General features: G+C 34.3%; 2 protein-coding genes across 3 annotated transcripts; one reads left to right on the top strand and one right to left on the bottom strand.

The window, feature by feature from the left end:
* Positions 1 to 4,516: 4,516 nt before the first annotated feature.
* Positions 4,517 to 8,857, bottom strand: LOC18047974. The gene is made up of 4 exons (XM_006442867.2): positions 8,695 to 8,857; positions 7,499 to 8,314; positions 5,895 to 6,084; positions 4,517 to 5,052 (listed from the first exon to the last, which is right to left on the bottom strand). The coding sequence occupies exons 2-4, from the start codon at positions 8,242 to 8,244 to the stop codon at positions 4,834 to 4,836; spliced, it is 1,155 nt and encodes a 384-aa protein (XP_006442930.1). The 5' UTR covers positions 8,245 to 8,314; positions 8,695 to 8,857; the 3' UTR covers positions 4,517 to 4,833.
* A 1,922-nt stretch (positions 8,858 to 10,779) lies between these two features.
* On the top strand, positions 10,780 to 16,301 carry LOC18047973 (uncharacterized GPI-anchored protein At1g61900). Of its 2 annotated transcripts, none has more exons than XM_006442866.2 (8): positions 10,780 to 10,984; positions 12,011 to 12,133; positions 12,274 to 13,128; positions 14,049 to 14,294; positions 14,410 to 14,424; positions 15,299 to 15,439; positions 15,559 to 15,606; positions 16,096 to 16,301. In XM_006442866.2, exons 2-8 carry the CDS (start codon positions 12,100 to 12,102, stop codon positions 16,167 to 16,169), a joined length of 1,413 nt encoding a protein of 470 aa, XP_006442929.1. In that variant the 5' UTR covers positions 10,780 to 10,984; positions 12,011 to 12,099; the 3' UTR covers positions 16,170 to 16,301. The 2 variants fall into 2 exon arrangements, with proteins under 2 accessions (XP_006442929.1, XP_024044474.1); XM_024188706.1 differs by lacking the exon at positions 10,780 to 10,984 and adding an exon at positions 11,276 to 11,521.
* The last annotated feature ends 1,844 nt before the right edge of the window (positions 16,302 to 18,145 follow it).

Raw genomic sequence — 18,145 nt, 5'->3', positions numbered from 1 at the left:
ACTTCATGGCTCGACCAAGATCACATGCAACAACATGATCTCGCTCTTGCTCGACATCATGTAAGTGCTTTCAGAGCTCCCTTTCTTCGGCGTTTGCCGCTCTGTCATTATTACCCGTATTTTACTTGTCCTGAGGTTGATCTTCTACTTCATGACTTTCCCCCTTAAGGATTGGTCACCGGCACCATCATCAGACCTCCCGGTAGTTCAACCTCTCATCGGGGCGATCGCTTCATCATGGCTCCTCCTGTTAACAAGCCTTAGTGTAATTTCGTCGCTTCTCATTCCTCCTACGTGAATTCCTCTCTGCTCATTTCTTAGCTCGTGCAAGATGGTTGTTAAAGTCTCTATTTGTTTCTCCATTTGTTCTATCTGTTCATGCATTGCCCTCTCTCGTGCTTCATTCGCTATCTCCCTTAGTGTCACAGACTCACTTAGCCCCGGCTCCCCCGCGTGAGCACTACTCCCCCTACGTCCATAATCACCTCATTTCTCCTTCTTTTTCTTCTTTCCATTGACGGCAGCTTTTTGTTCAGCTCCACACAGACGGCCCTAAAATATTGATACAAAATTTTGGGTCTGCTCCATCGTGACCAGAATCTCTCCTCAACACTTGAATTTGTAGTTAGTCGTGGATAACTTCACGCTACTCCTTTTTAACGAGAAAGACTTTAAGGCTCGCTGCTTCTCCTCTGTGAAATCCTGCACGCACAAAAATAAGTCAGAGAACGCTGGGAGTTTTACCGGCGTAAACCCTTCGACCCTCAAGTTAGCAATACGGGTTTACTTTGGAAAAACTTTGCCACTGGTCTCGTGTCTTTTTTACTGTAATATTTGTCCCTTAAATTCCCGATAATTCTCCTTACCAAGAACCTAGAGAAAGGATTAAAATGAATTTTCTTCGTAATCCGTTTAATCTATAAAAAATCCAATCCTTTTACCTTTTTTGGAGGCCCCTTTTATAGCCCTCCTGAGAATTTGGTCTCCACGACCCACGTTCACCACTTTACCTAGTCCCCGGTTGTGGATGCTCGAACGTTGTGATTGTGGCTGAGTGGACCTCATGCCTGGACTCTTGGAAAGTAGCACAAGTTCTGACAACTGCCATTGACTGGGTCTTCCGGCCTTGGCCCCAGCAGAAGATATCCTCGGTGTCCAGCAGAAAACTCCTGCTCATACCTTGGCCCCAGCAAAGGATCTCCTCAGTGTCAAACAGAAGACTCCTGCTCGTGGACACTATATTGCTCCTCGCTGGCGAGAAGGAAATCCTTGTTTGAGTACAGTTGGCCACGTCATTATATACCCCAAACATTATGCAAGCATAATATATTCATTCTAACTCCAAGTTACGTGTAAGTGACTGCCAATAAAAGTTTCTAAAGAAAAAAAAAAGACCTAATGCAATTTACAAAATCTGGTAATTTTTACAATGCATTAATTATTGTCAAATTAGCTAAACTGAAAATTTTCCAAGTCCAAATAGAAAAGAATAATAATAATAACAAGGGTTCCAAAATATAGATACTAGCAAGAAGCATAAGAGGAAAGTAATTCTACCATTAGAGGTTGAAAGGATTTGGTCGTATATCTATTACTCTCTCGGGCCATTTTACAGTTCTATTTCCTTTCTTGTTTCACTAGTTGTGCATTTACTTTCCGTATTAGGGAATCAGAATCCGAAATCAAATTCATTGACGGCGTTTACTTCACAAAACGGAGGAAGAAATTAGAATAAAAATCATAGGACCCACCCGAATTTTGAAATGGGGAATGGGAGATTGATTCCCAATCAATCTCTCATTTCCATAACTAACCATTTTGTCCCCTATAAAATTAAAAATACCCATTTTGTTCTCACTTAAAAATTATTATGATTAATTAATATAATTATAATTAATTAATTAATATAATTATATTAATTAATTTATATATTTTAAATTTTTTTATTATTACTACTATGATGATGATCATCATCATCATCATCATCATTATTATTGTTAATGATAATGATGATGATGATGATGATGATGATGATGATGATAGTAATTAATATGTTATTATAATTGATTAATATAATTATTCTAATTATTAATATATTTTTAATTTTTTATTACTATTGTTATTAGTGGTAAAAATAATAATTATTAATTAATATACTAATGTCAATTATTACTATTATTATTAAATAATTAATTATTCTAATTATTCTAATTAATTAATATATTAATATATTACTAATAATAATTATTAGTAATAATTATTTTTTAATAAATAATTACAATAATTAAAATACAAAATAATAATTATTGACAATATTTCATTAAACACATTTTAATAATTTGTTATAATTTAATTCATTCTGATTTTGATTTCAAGACAAAGATAACACATTAATGGCAATCCAATTCACTCCAATTCCTATTCCTCCAGTTCAAATAAATAATTTATTTTTCTCCATTCCATTTTCTTGAAGAGTTGGACGTAATTGTGAGTGATCATCTTGTAATATCTCTAGTCTTTCTTTGATGTCGAAAATGGCATACCAATCAATCTCTCCGGTAGGTGTCTTCCGTTTTGCGTTACGTTTCCAGGTACCGGTCGAGCGATGGCTAAAACAGATCGACGCTCTTGGCAGAGATTGCCCACTTGCATGCAACTGTGTACTGTGTAATTGCGATTTTTATACTCTTCTTCCGTAGTTTCTATCATTATTTCAGTCATGATGATGATTAAAAGAGAACCAACAAACAAGAAACCTAAAAACAAAAAAAAACAAAAAAAAAACTAAGAAACAAAATAGCACTATAATATCTTTTAATTTTTCCCTTGATAAGCAAGGAATCCTATTTGCATAAGGTGTAATGAAAACGCGGGAAACTAACGGGTATATATATATATATATATATATTCTTTATATTTGTTTGGGAAGGAAATATGAGGCCAATGATGAAGCGCCACGTGTCGATATTTAAGATATTAATTTGTTTCGGGTACCTCGGATACCCTAGATATCCCGGCTACCCTAAGCACTCCGGGGGTACCTCGGATACACTATGAAAGGATACAAAAGTCTTCGTAAATATGTGAAGGGATATGTGGGCCCCGAGTCTCAAAAAGATCAGTTTGATATGTGTCAAAAAATAAGGAAATATCGTGCCACAAAAGAGGAGACAGCCGCCTGTCACGCCAGCGAATCCGCCAAAAGTGTGATATTGTGACAGCTGGGACCACCAGCTTTTCCTGCTGCGCCTGGAAAATTACAACGGAATTGCAGAGGTACGCGGGACCACTCCACTACGCCCAGCACGTGAATACGCCACAAACTTGTTCTCCACACATATTTTTGAAACGCCTAAGCCTCCATACGCATGAAAGTAAGAATATTCCTGACATGACAGCAGGGAACGCCACTAAAATAGCGCCAGGTGGCACGGCGACCGGGGTACACCATATAAATACTCAGGTTTGATTTTTATCAAGTAAGTAAACACACTCACCACAAAAAACTAAGGTTTCTTCAACCTCAAAATCTCCATTACCGAGAGCTTGCAAGCTCTCTAACATGAGATAACCCAACTCTGACTTGAGCGTCGGAGTGTGGTCGTCGGCCACCCCCGGCTCCACCTTTGACCTCTTTTTGGTTGTTTCGCAGGTTTAAGGCGAGTTTCACCAGCCCTCCACACCTGAAGTCAGATTCCCTCCATAACCACCGTCATCTCAATTCTCCTTCACTCCACAAAAAGCCTAAACAACCCGCACGTGCCGAACAAGCGAGGTACCCCGCTCCCCGACAAAAATATAAATTTATTGATCTTGGGTTGGTTTTGTGGTTTTTTATTCATTGACCCAAAATCAGCCGCAAACAATATTCTTTGTACTTTCTCTAACAACAGTCAACATAAATTCTTATGTCGACCACTCGATTGTAACGGCTCTAAGAATATGTAAAATCCACCAAGATAATATTTTATTTATTTAATTAATTAAATTATATTTCTTATCATGATATCTTACCAAACATAACGTGAAAATTATTGACTCTCTTCAGTAACTTTACATTTTATAAGGTTATTTAATTATTAATCTTGAATTAAATTACATTTCTTCTAATTTTATCTCATAAAATATACTGATAAAAATTATTGAGTTTCTTCAATGACTTCCTATTTTATATAAGTTAGTGAATATTTATTTCTATCAAAGTATTTTATATAAACTAGTGAGTACCCATTTCTATCAAAATATTCAAATGAAAAGTCAAACAACCAATAAAGCATGGAAGATATTCTAGTGAGCATCACTAACCACTATATGGTGAATGTCTTGAAAATGTGATGAAATTTTATAAATCCCTATAAATAGCGTTAAAGCTGTGAATTAATCAGATAACACCACATGACATTGTGGCTTATCATAAGTTGAGCGCTGTCGCCCGCTAGATCATTATTAAGCATAATCATAAATAAACTTACTTTGTGTATTCAAGATACAAAATACTGTAATTTATTTATCCACGTAAATAGAATAATTATTGAATTAAATTTGTTCTCTAACTGGATCATTGAAATCCCTTATAAAGAGAATTATTCTTCCAGAATAGGTAAAAACTAAGCATGATACAAAATTGCAAATTCAATGCAACAAGGAAATAAGGACAGAGCAGGCACGGTAACAAAAAGGCTCATTTACCCAAGATTCAGACTAATTCAATGGGCTTGTGGCCTTGCATTAACTCGAGCAGAAAATGGAAATGAACTACAATGTTGTTTCTGGAAGATGACTGCATGAAGAGCTACAACAAAGTTTCGGTTTTTGATTCTTCCTTCAAATGCATCAAGGGAATATCTTGCGTCGATGACGAGGTGTCTCTCGTTTCACGTACATTTTTTCCATTTCATCCAATTGCCGGCTGGAACCATCTGGCATGCTAACAAACTTCCAGCCGCCACCCTTTCCACGCTTGCCTCGTGATCCGAGTTTCTCCACTGTGAACTTCCAACCGTCATTAGGACGACGCCTACTATACCTGTGGCATTGCACCTTACCTGCCATCTGTGGAAAGAAAACCACATCATTGATATGATACAACAGAGGGACAAAATATGCATTTATACGAAACTGAACAGTTGATCAGCTCCATATTGAGCCGAGAAAAGATAAAGAAGATAACAGTCCCATGCATAGCCAACAATTAAAAAACTTCAATTCCAATTTCTAGTTTTGAGAAGTCATTTATGATGCTTGCCAAACTCCTTTCTTGCACTAGAAACAATTCCCCCAATCATCCTGAATAAACCATTTCCCTTCAGCCTTCTCAAATTATTCTGAATTTGTTTATATCCACCACCTAATTTTCAGTTCCTAGTCACCGGATATCTGATTATTTGAGTCACTTGATGAATCAGAGGCAGGGCAGAAGAATATTTTCAAGCAAATCAGCAAAAGAATGAAAACTATCAGTCTCAACCAGTTCAACATGAGATGTAACACTAAAATTTAGTCATATAATTTGTTGACATATCCATCTGCAAATCACCCATAAATAATAGAATAAACAGGGAACCATTTCACTCCAGTCTCATCTCGTCCATCCAATTCCTATACATTTTCTGCCCATAAAAACTCTTTCTTGAATACAAAGTAAAATTCACCCAAAAGTACATGCAAACATGTGTGAGAGAACACCAACAAGATAGCCCTGACAAAAGCAGTAACCGCAACAATAACCACAGGAAGGATACTAAAAAATATAAATCCCAACACAAATGATTAATGTAAAAATATCCTAACAAAAAATTAGTATTATAGATTATTGGAATCAAAAGAAAACATCATCAATGCTAATTATCACTTCCCCTTTCAGAAACCAAAGGCAGAGAGGACTTAATACTTACTTTCATTTTGTTGAAATTCATCCTCTGAACAAATTCTTGATAAAGCATTTCATCCTCTTTCTTTGAGATCTCGTAATGAACTTCATCCAGATCTTTGATAGTACCATCCCAACCTTCAGGCATAACTTTGAAGTCAGGTTTGTATGGAAGGGATGCCACGTGAAATTCTCGGTCATGGGAATTAAAGAATCTGCATAAAAAAAGATTTTAAGATACCATAGGAAATATAAGGTTGATCTTTAGAGACAAGTAAGCTAATGCCAGTTTCTCAGTGTTGGGTTAAAATTTAATCCAGAAAGATCTCCTTTACATTTTACAATTGCAACACCTAAACATAAGTTTATGCATCTACGTCTGCTTTTTTGTAAACACGTATGTACAAGAAATGCAATCACATACACAGATGTAGGTCAGCGCATCAATAACTTTATGTACTATTTATGTAAACATATGAATACAAGAGCACATCCACATAAACAGATGTTTGCCATAGTGTACAGGCACAATGGCAGTTTGATACTTTAAGATTGGCATTTCCATGCAAAAAATATGCAAAAACTCTATACTACAATTTTTTGCATGTCACCTATAACATAGACACCAAAACCCTATCACCATATGAACACAATATTCAACAAGTTCTCAGAAATCAAAATGAATTTTAAGCAACTACCACCAACACAACTTACAACATATTGATCACTCAGTACCTATATTTTCTATTATCTTGATCACTGGCACTCCCCATTCACCCTTCACAAACCACTAAGCCAAGGTTATAAATCCATTTAGTTAGGCACTATATAATCTTAACATTGAACATGGATCATCACCACACTCTGTTTTAGAAAAGGCAGGCAATATATGAAATACATACATACAAATAATATAAGAGATTGAACTTAAAGTGGGATTATGATGAACTTGATATGAACTTAACGTGGGCTTATGATTGAAATATATATATATATATATATATCAAACAGAAGTTCTACAACATTAAGCAGACATTCATGACCAGTAGCAAGAATTAATATAAGATCTTCTACCACTTGTCCTGTCACAGGAGATATTATAGGAGTCCCATTTCAGTTTGAAATGACAGATGAAACAGCTATATACCTATTATGAGAGTTGTCTTTTGTCCATGGAACAGGAAAAAAATAAAAATAAAAATTCCCCATTTAGAAGAGATAACCCATAAAAAAAAAAGAGAATAAAAAACAATTTATATTGTGGACCCTTATAAAAGCTAGCCAGGACAATCATGATTCAAATACATAACAGAAATCATCATGAACTACATTCACAAACATAAAACTCACACATAACAGTACAATTTTCCATATATACATGGGTTGGTTCCTCTATCCGAATGGGAAATGTCAGTAGAATTATAGTAGAAGAAACTACTTCTGAAACAAATGTGATCCAATATTAATAGTAAATTCCTAGCCGTGATCCAACAAGCAATAGCTCAAGAAACATGCTCTGCTCAATGTATGTGTAGGATAATCACATACCAAAATAAGTTTCAAGACCATAGTAGAATAATATAACACTTAGCTATTAAAAATAAACAAAGATCAGTTGTAAAATCTCACTCTGGACAGGTATCAAGAAGGAGCTCAACAGAGTCATCCAATGGATGGCCAAGCTTTTTCTCCTCTTCCTCCTCAAGCTCCTTAAGCCACAGAATTGCATGCACCCTCTGCCTCATAATCCTATAATCTTTAGCAAGCCTCTCCACTGTATAAACCTCAGGATTCTGCTTGCGAAGACGATACATCTCCGCCTTCTCTGAGTCCTTGAGATAAGATCCTCGTGCACCAGGCTCCCGTACTTGCTTCAACAACGTGCATATTTCACGCATCCTATCACCCCATCCATCGACAAAAGCCTTGCTCTTACGGTTTTCCATCTCCAGTTCCTTTATCTTATCTTCAATTTCCTGCATATTAGCCACTAACGAAGCTTTATAATATGTATCTTCTCCACTATCACTAGAAGCAGTTCGATGTCCCACAGCCTCTCCATCAAAATGCTCCTTGGTCATTCCAGTTGACCACAATGAACTTGAGTCCCAACCCAAATCATCAGAATCATTACGGACAAACGATCCACCCCAGTCATTACTCCCTTCAGTTCTAGCACCATTGCCACCACCAGATTTCGCTGAAAATGCTCGGGAGCCAGTAAGCCAGTTAATCTCTAATCCAGTCTTTGATGCAATTATCGTGTCATTTCCAAAGGAGGGTCTGGTTTTTTCCTTTAAAACTCTTGTTGCACTAGTGGCAGTACTAAGGGAAGTAGATGACAGGCGAGATAATATACGGCTAAGATTTTGCATATTTGCAGTACTATCCACAGATGCAAAAACAATCTCTTTCTACAATACCACAGTACAAGCACAAAAATTCCTGAAACCAAAATAATTTCACTTTTAGCAACTAGAACTCATGTCTCATGTCACTCCTTAAATCAATCTATTCATTCAACCGGGTTTCATTAATTTTCTCGGAAACAAACAGAACAAAAAATATGTGCCCGAAGATACATAAAATTTGTATGTCTCTTGTTAGCACTGATGGCTTAAAAAACCCAAACTGAAATAAATAGAAATAATTAAAAAAGCCCCAACAATCCTCTAATCAAAGGAAACAACCCATTACTTGAAGCTAATTTTAAAACACAATATATATAGATTCGATTCTGGGGTCTAATTAAATGAAAGAGAAATCACAAGAAATATGAAAATGTTTTCATTTGTATAAAATAATGAACTCAAAATCTCACAAACCTTAACAAAGCGTGGTTCACTTCATTCGGTTCAGCTGAAAACAGCCACTCGAATCATTTCATAGGGATTCTAAATCAAGGAAGAAGAGCTTTGGGTTATGAAAAGAGAGCAGGGTTTCGGAGTTTAGGCCAAAACCCCAGACCGAAACCCAACTACTGAAGCGACGTCGTTTTCGCAGGCCAAAAGCAACTTCTTTTTTTTTTTTTTTTTTTTCACTGGGTGAATAACCAGCGGTAAATGCAATGATGTCTCGTAATTTTACCCGAAAATATAGATAAAGCCACTAGTTTTAACTTTGAACAGATGAGTTTTAGTAAATTTTGAGAGAGATCTACAATAATTCCTAAAATTATGAAGAATAAGAATGAAAATTTATAAAATGTAGTTCAAAGTTTTCGATATACAAATTTTTTAAATTATGGAGTTATTTAGATAACTTTCAAAGTGCAAAGTACAAGAAATAGTTCAAGTGCAAACCTAATTTTTTTTTTTTAAATGGAATCTAAGTCAAAATTTTTGTTGACTCTTACTCTTTGATTATTTACCTACCGAAAAGTATTTTTGACTCTTAAAAAAAGTAAATATTCATACATATATCTTTGAAAAAAGTTTACAATAAAGTCAAAAAGAAAAAAAATGGATTAAGGGCCCGTTTGGGATTGCGGTTGAAATTCAATAAGCTGCTTATTTCATAATTTTTTATGAAAATAGTATTTGGTAAATTTTGTAAAAGCGGCTTATTTCATAATTTTCTCCATTTTGTCAGCAGCTTTTAAAAACAGGTAGGAAGTTGCTTTTCATAAGCAGCTTATTTAATAAGCTACCATACCTTTTTAAAATTCCTATTATAACCCTATATTTTAATAAAAATATAATTATATCTCATTTATCCATAAACCTTAATATATAAATCATACCTTTATCTTTATCATATTTTATGTAACAGATTATAAAGTTCTTTAGATTTTTTTAATTGAGTTTTTAATGTAATTTTACATATTTTAGAAAAAAGATATGTCTAAACAATTTTATTAAACATACTCTAAAAATAAAAAGTAATATAAACGTATGTCTATTTTGGTCATTATATAATAAAATAGCACTTTCGTAATAAATTTTACCAAACACATATACTTTACTTTTCAAACTCACAACAATTGCAACAACACAGTTTACCAAACGCTAAGCTATTTTTTTAATCAGCAGCTTATTTTATCTGCACAGCACAAGCAGCTTATTTCATCAGCCTCCGCAATCCCAAATTGGCCCTCAGTATGAAACTTGTGAAATTGTGAATGAAGAATAATAATGATGATAACACATGTTTATAAATGTAAATAGACAAAAAAAAAAATATTTTTTTTCTTTAAGTTAAGAATTATAGGTAGATTAATCTCATAAGTCATAACACACTTAAATGACACATATTGTACCTTAAGTCCTTCTTACAAAATTTCATGTACCACATTCTAATTTGATCTATTATCTTTGTAATTTTGTAACTTTTTAAATTTCACTTTCTGAAATTTTTTGTATTAAGGGTGCGTTTGGGATTGAAGTTGGGCAGCTGTAGCTTAAAAGCTACAGCACTAAAGTGTTTGGTAAACACTAACTGTTGTAGTTTTTAAGATATGTTGATATGATTTTTCACTTGTATAATATAAAATCTATTATATCTTTAATAATTTTATCAAAATTATTATTTAAAATTTATATTTACTATATATTATTAACTTTTGTTTTATAATTACAGTTTTTTTTCACAGCAGTTGTAGCTTAAAAGCTACAACACCTCAATCCCAAACACACCCTAAATCATTTAACATAATATCATTTTCATCGCACGCAAAGGTACTAAATCCAACTCCCGCAATTTTAGATGAAATACAGTGAAGTTTCCCGTAATTTATCTAATCATAAGGGATGTTGATGATATTTGACATTGTAATATTTTTATTAGGTGCGGGCCCAAAAAGCAAACGGGCCATCCACCCAGAACAAGTAAAAGGAAGAAGAACCAAATCCGGAAGATTCCGGGTCAAGTCTACAAAAAAGGTAAAGTTAACAGTACTCCTCCTTTCTTCACTTTATCCACCACGCCTTTATAACATCACCATAACACACTTTCACTCACTGAGCTGCAGCTCCCAAATTAGGGTTTCTGATCATTCATCATCCTCCGATCGACCCCTAAAAGGAGGCGGTTATGTGCATCTGAGCTTCAGAGCTTGAAATTTCACTCTATCTTTGTGAAACGTGGAAGGTTATATGGGTGCAATATCATCTTTGGGTATATTCTATCTTCTTTTTTTTTTTTTATCATGTTTTGCTTGGTGGCTGAGAAAAAAGTGGGAAAATGAAGGAAATTTTAAATTTTTTGAGGTAAAGGATAAATTTTTTTAGGGTATTTTGCTTGATTGTGTTCAGTTGAGTTTGGCGTTTTGGTCTTGATTTACTTCAGGAAATGTTTGTTTACTTGTTTGGTAGCCGAGAGATTGTGGGCAAATGAAGAGAAAGTTGTAGCTTTGAGTGTTAAACTAGCGATTTTGGGGAAAATTTTGCTTGATTAAACTCAATTTGATTATTTGGCTTAGTTGAGTTAGCTATTTTATTCCCACTTCTTGTAGGAAAAATGTTTCTGTACTAGATGGGTAGCTGAGAAATAGTGTGAAAATGAGGAGAAAATATTATTATTACGGAAAATTTTTGCTTTGTTGAGATATTATGCTTCACTAAAGAAGCTAAAGTAAAGATCAGTCATTTCCTTTATCCACCGCCTGACCATGTGACATCAATATCTACAAGATAGTTCACTAAATCCGTTAAGGTCAGCTTGAGTTGCCATAAAATCTGCTTTTTCCCTTGATTGGTTTTTGCAAGAGTGATTAGATTTGAAACTATTCTGAGATCAGAGGTTCTATTGATTTCATCTCAGTGATCTATTGTATCTTGTGGTATATTTTGTGCGTGTTTTTGTAATTGTAAACATGAGTTTTAGTTTCTCATGGTGTGGGTTGGCTCTGAATATTTTATGAAATGATCCAGAGAATGATTTCTTTTCACCCTTGTATAGCTCCCTTGTTAATATCAACTTGATAGATCTTGGGGTTGTTTGTCTGCAAAGCTCAGGGCATAAAATTCTGTATAGTTTGATAAAGCTGTGAGGGCAGCAGCTACTTTGATATGTCTTGTTTATTTTAGATTCTTTAACTTGAAGAATTTTTTTTTTCAATTGTTTTCCTTATTATTCATTGTTTCCCTATATTGTAGTTATGTTTTCTTTTGACATTAGTCCTAATCCTTGAAGATGGTACAGGTGTTGCTGTGAACGAATATTGCACAGATAATCAACTACGGTAGGATTATCTTTTGTAAACTAAATGGTGCCAGAGGGCTAGTGGGGCTATGGACTGTTTTCAGACTGTTAGTCAGCTAAAGGGTAAGATATTAGAAGTTTTTTATTTACTTGCCATCTGTTGGTTGTGGTTATTTATTGTCTTTTATAGTCTTTGCATTACTTTTATAACACAGTGGATTACATTGGTGGATGCTGATTGAATGTCTTGTATCTGATTGTAGGTTCCACGTGCCATGCATTTTTGTTATTCATCGCCTGGTTGTTTAGTTTCCAAGATGTAGTGGCACTACATAATGTGCTTGAGCCTAGTCATGTTTCTTCCACTTCTGAGCTTGCCAATCCACCTAGTACTGGGCTTTTTGAACCTATAGAAATATCCCCAGCTGTAATTCCACCTTACCCGTATGCTGGCGAACCATTGCCTCCAATGTATCCAACTTTTCCTACAACATACGAACCAAATTTAACTGGGAGATGCCCGGTAAATTTCTCTGCCATGTCAAGCATCATGCAAAAAACAGCATCGGATTGTTCCCAACCTTTGGCCCCACTTGTAGGAAACGTAATATGTTGTCCGCAGCTTGGTAGTTTACTCCACATATTCCAAGGTTTCTACAGTATGAAATCTGATAAGTTGGTATTGCAAAACACAGTTGCTAATGATTGTTTTTCAGATATCCTTAGCATATTAGCTAGCAGAGGGGCCAACCATACAATTCCTACACTTTGCTCGGTAACATCATTGAATCTCACGGGTGGGTCTTGTCCAGTGAAGGATGTTGTTAGCTTTGAGAAAATAGTAAACACGAGCAAATTACTTGATGCCTGCAGCACTGTTGATCCCCTTAAAGAGTGTTGCAGACCAATTTGCCAACCTGCAATCATGGAGGCTGCTCTTCAGATTTCAGGAACTCAAATGACATTTACTGAGAATAAAAATTTTGTCGGAGGCTCAGATCAAGTTGATGCACTTAATGATTGTAAAGGGGTTGTTTACTCGTATCTTTCCAGTAAATTGTCAGCAGAAGCCGCCAATAGTGCATTTCGAATATTATCTGCCTGCAAAGTTAACAAGGGTACAGTGCTTAATTATCTTGCATGCTTTTTGCTTGCTTAATTATCTTGCATGCTTTTTGCCAAATGTAGTATTGATATTGAATTATTGAAGTTGCTTGTTGCATCTAATTTTTTCTTCTTCATTAAGTTGCCTCTATTAGGAAATAATTTGGTTCATGCCAAATAATTTAATTTAGAAATGTAGCGAACGTATATTGCCTTACATACTTGGGCTTCTGTTCGCTCTTTACTTCTCCCTACTTGGGTCTTGACATCTTCATTTTCGAGCTTGATGTTGAGATCCACCTTTATTGCCAATGTCATGTCATAAACATATTTCTAAAAGATCACAATTTTAGGTTTCATTCTTTTTGCATTATTATGATGTTAACATTTGTTGGTGGTTGGTTTTGTTAGCCATGGGTTTCAAAAAAGTGGTAGCCATGCCTAAAGCTTGTTTAAGTGTCTTCATTTCCATGATGTAATGATTTGCAAATTGAAACAAAGCTGAATGAGGTGTTCTCTACAAATAGTTAAGCAAATATCAGGCGAAGTAAAAGTTAAATTCTGCTGGCCATGATCTTAGATGTCTTTCATCTGTTTTTATGATTAAAAGATGCATGATAGTCATTTTTGCTTTCATGTGATGTAATATATTAATTTATAACAACTAAAGCAAGGCATATAATTTTAGTTGTCAAGTCTACGAACACAGTGGATGGTAAATGCATCTAATCATGAATATAATTGGATTTCCGATATCAGCCAAGAACTAGCTATGTTAACACCAAAGTTCCATGCTGGGAAATAATAAAATGCTTGCGTGTCAGTCAATTGTGCTATCACATTGTCTTTTGTGTGAGATGGGTTTGCTAGTTACTGTGAACTATTTGTTTATCTCAATTATGATGCTTATGTTGAAGCAAATATTGTGGTGCAGTTTGCCCTTTGGATTTTAAGCAGCCCTCGGAAGTAATTGAAGCATGCCGTAACGTTGCTGCTCCCAGTCCTTCATGCTGTAGCTCATTGAATGCCTACATTGCTGGTGTACAGAAGCAAATGCTAATTACAAATAAACAAGCTATAATCTGTGCTGCGGTGTTTGGGTCTATGTTGCGAAAAGAAGGGGTCATGACGAATATCTATGAGCTTTGTGATGTTGACTTGAAAGACTTTAGCATCCAAGGTAAAATATTCATGTAAAGGTGTTGTTCATTAATTTTTCTCTTGATTATTCTTTTAATTATCTAAGATGCTTTTTTCTCTCTGTTTTGTCAATATGTGACTGGATGGCAAAGCAGCTTATGGACAACAAGGTTTGTCCTTTTTCTCGTATCTCCCTTAGTTTTGTACTCTTAGCTTCAGGAAATGAATACTACAGTTGTAATTGGTTGTTTCAGAATAGTAGGAAATAATTTTTTATGGAAACTAATATTTCTGTGCATTTCAAGGAAGCAGCATTTTATAATGGATATTTAATTAATGGATACTCCATAGAAAAATATCGAGGAAATTTTTTGACATTGGATCCAGGTTTGAATTTAATATGTTTTTGAATTAGAGTAGAATTTTCTTTTTTAATTACAGGGTGAATTTAAACCCGAAACATTTTTTTATTATAACATATGTATACAATATAATACAAATTAGTTCTCAGAGCTACCTAGTTAGACTCTTGTTATTAACGTGTCAATAGACTTTAAAAGACAACGAGTGTGATGCTGGCATGCTGTCATTACTAACATCTGAGATTAATTGATTTTAGTTAAGCATGAGATGACGATTATCCCATTTTTACTACTTAAGCAAATGGAGACTGAACACGTGCCTTGTATGTATGCAAACTTATTACTGACCTACCCCATCATTTCATTTTTGTTCTAAGTACCGTAAAGCATTCCGATTTTGATTTGATTAACATGGATTTAAAGTTTGCTCTAGAGGATGAGGGTTGGTATTGCTTTCCTATATGCATTTTTGGATGGAAATAAATATAGTTGCTTTCTGTGCTCCTGGAGATGAAACTAGTATATTATTTTGTTTATAAATTTTTATTTTATTGTTGTACAAGTGTTCTGTATTTTTAAAATTGGCTGCTGGTTTACTTGTGCTATAATCCTCACTTAATTATCAATGATCTCCATTTTCCTATAAAATGAAAAAGTAAAATGTGGGTTTTTATGAATATAGGATGTCTTCTTCGAAGCTTACCGGCAGATGTGGTACTTGACAATATTACGGGTTACAGCTTCACGTGTGACTTGACAGATAACATTGCTGCTCCATGGCCTGCATCGTCCTCAGCGTCATCTTTGTCTCTTTGTGCTCCTGGTAACTATCTGGAGAGGATGTTTTTCCCCCTTAATTTTAACTTAGAAGTAGAGATTCTGTAGAAAAAATATTTGCTTGCTTTTACGTTGGAGACCTAATGCCTACTTCTAATCTTGCAGAGATGTCATTGCCTGCCTTACCAACATCAGAGACATTAAAGAATCCCGGTATATGCAATTGCCTCTGCTTTTTCTTATATGAGCTTTTTCTATTTTGTTTTCATAACTCATGGTAAACGAATCATTAAGTCTATCATAAAATAATGATGTATATAAAAGCATAAATTAAAGACTTTCTTACCTGATAAGCAAACTGTTTATAGGAGAAAAAAGAAATGCAATTTTGTTCAGAAGAGAATTACGCCCAACAAATTTATGTGCTGATTTAAAAAAATAAAACCATAAATACAACCCAGGCATTGCTACACACGAGGAAATGTTGATCATGCTCCTGTCCAGTTAGAATTTAACCTGCTTCCCTGACAAGTTAAAACTAGTAATATACAATGAAATGCTAAGACATTATTCTGCTAGTGAAATTTTCTAGCCAGTTAAGAAACATTGTACTGACTGTTGACATAAGCTATTCACTTGGCGGATTCCACTTTGTTCTTCTGGATGCCATGTATGACATCTTCGTGTAATTCTGTAATGCAGGTTGTCGCGGTTGCGTGTTGGAAGTGCTGGTTCCCATTTTTTCAATTTTTGCTGTCAGTGCACTATTGTACTGAAGAGTTTTAGTTGAGGGTTGAGTCAGTTCGGAAAAGGGGGGCTTTTGGTAATCTAGTGTTTGGGGAATTTGCATGTGTATTTTGTGTAAGCCTTCTTCATGTATAGCAGCAGATGTTTCCGCTTTTGTTTTTTATGCTTATTTTTCTTTTTATTTTATCCAGCTTTTTGTTATCTCACTTTTTCCTTGAGTTTTTGGGTTTTGTTAAGCTGTTTGGAAGACTTGTGTTGTGTCTGCTGTTTCCAACTACCTTGGGTGTAAAAAAGTTAGTATATTGAAGTTGCATGAAAACTTCTGAGATATGTTTATAGAGGCAGCCGTAGGCGCCCTTAACATGTCCTGGAGATGCTCGTTTGCTTTCAATCCAAAAACAAGAGGATTGGAAAAGCACTTTTGTTAGTGGTCCATTGACTGCTTTAAAGGTGAAGGCAAAAGGTATTCTTCAAGCAGAAAGTAAAAATTTATCATTTTGAACAAAAGAATGGAGGAGTGGAAAGTGCTTTTTTGGGTAAAGCTCTGGTAGAAAAGAAACTTTTTTAAGCTTAATGGGACAAAACTACGTTACAGATTCTGTATGTAACAGCTCAGTGTAAATTAGTCTTGTATCAACTAAGTTTCAACTACTTTTTCTCTCTTCTGCAACGCGTGGATGCTCCCCATTTGCTACGTTACATACAGAGTCTGTAACGTAGCAAGGTCCATGATGCTCATCAGAAATATGAATTTGTGTAGCAGCAGTTTTTGGCACAAGTAATAATATTTGTCAAAATTTTTATACTAATTCGTGTAATGATTTACTGGCATCATCATTTTTCAAGTAGTCAAGTAGTCAAGTTTACTTATCAATAACACTTTATTTTATATCATTATATTACCGGTGAACGTGTTGCACATCACATACACTATTATACTTTATTTAACTTCTTAAACGTTTTAGTAAATTGTTGCTGAATGAATGTTCGTTTTATTGATTTTTCAATCAGGTTTATACCTGATAAAGATTTCAAAAATTATTGTACTAAACCACCACAAAATTTAGAACAATTAATCACTAAACATCTTAGAATGTGTTAAAGATTTCAAAAATTACTGTCCGGCGAATTTTGCCATAGACTTTAAAGAGACAGTTGTATGGGCCAATGAAATTCCTCAGGCCGTTTTGGATGTATTCACAAATTTGAAGCAATGAAAGTGTTACTTTCCTTCTTAATAAAAAAAAAAAAACATCTTAGAATGTGATTCTCAAATGATAGTTTATTTTGTTGTAGTCAAAATAAGAGTTCAATTAATTAAGTGCGTGCGTTTGATTTGAGGGTGAGAAATGTGATTCTTATAACAACAATGCTGTGATTATTTAGCTTGGATATACGGTTGGGATATTTAGTAATATGTCATTAATTATTTAAAGTTATGTGTATGATGTTAATCGATTTTATTATTATTAATCAATTGATTCATTCTACTATCTTAATTAAGGAGTGATGATACATCCACAAACTTATCTTGTACAAATTGATGTGACATTAATTAATTGGTTGAATGAAAATATAAAATAATAGAAATAAATCATGTGGGCCAAGAGATATTTAATTCAACTAATTTTATCATGTCACATCAGTTTGTACAAAATAAATTTATACAAGAGTTTGTGGTTGTATCATTACTCATTAATTAAGTATCTAAAATGACCAATCATATTATTCTTTTTATAACTGTAATCATTTTTTTCCATTAATTTTATCCCTATACATTTCTACAAGAAAATTTAATATGAACAAAGCTATAAGGTAATGAGAGAAAGAAAGCTTAAACAAGTTAATACCTAGCAACAAACATTTTGATCCATGGCAAATTGGCAATATAGAATTAGTAACTAATTGTTTTACAGTACAATTTCTTTTGTCCACCTTCAGAGTTAAGTTGTTGATTTTTCAAATTTTAAATGAATTGATTTTCCAAATTCTAAATAAAGAAAGA

This window comes from Citrus clementina, unplaced genomic scaffold, assembly GCF_000493195.1.
Source record: "Citrus clementina cultivar Clemenules unplaced genomic scaffold, Citrus_clementina_v1.0 scaffold_3, whole genome shotgun sequence".
Lineage (NCBI taxonomy): Eukaryota > Viridiplantae > Streptophyta > Magnoliopsida > Sapindales > Rutaceae > Citrus > Citrus x clementina.
This window is presented reverse-complemented; position numbering and strand designations above follow the sequence as displayed.

Coding starts and splice junctions, on each gene's coding strand:
- LOC18047974 (XM_006442867.2), bottom strand. CDS start 8,244: ATGCAAAATCTTAGCCGTATATTATCTCGCCTGTCATCTACTTCCCTT. Junction 6,085..7,498: donor CTTCTTGATACCTGTCCAGA/GTGAGATTTTAC, acceptor TTTTTTATGCAG/ATTCTTTAATTCCCATGACC. Junction 5,053..5,894: donor TGAATTTCAACAAAATGAAA/GTAAGTATTAAG, acceptor TTCTTTCCACAG/ATGGCAGGTAAGGTGCAATG.
- LOC18047973 (XM_006442866.2), top strand. CDS start 12,100: ATGGACTGTTTTCAGACTGTTAGTCAGCTAAAGG. Junction 13,129..14,048: donor TGCCTGCAAAGTTAACAAGG/GTACAGTGCTTA, acceptor ATTGTGGTGCAG/TTTGCCCTTTGGATTTTAAG. Junction 15,607..16,095: donor AGAGACATTAAAGAATCCCG/GTATATGCAATT, acceptor TCTGTAATGCAG/GTTGTCGCGGTTGCGTGTTG.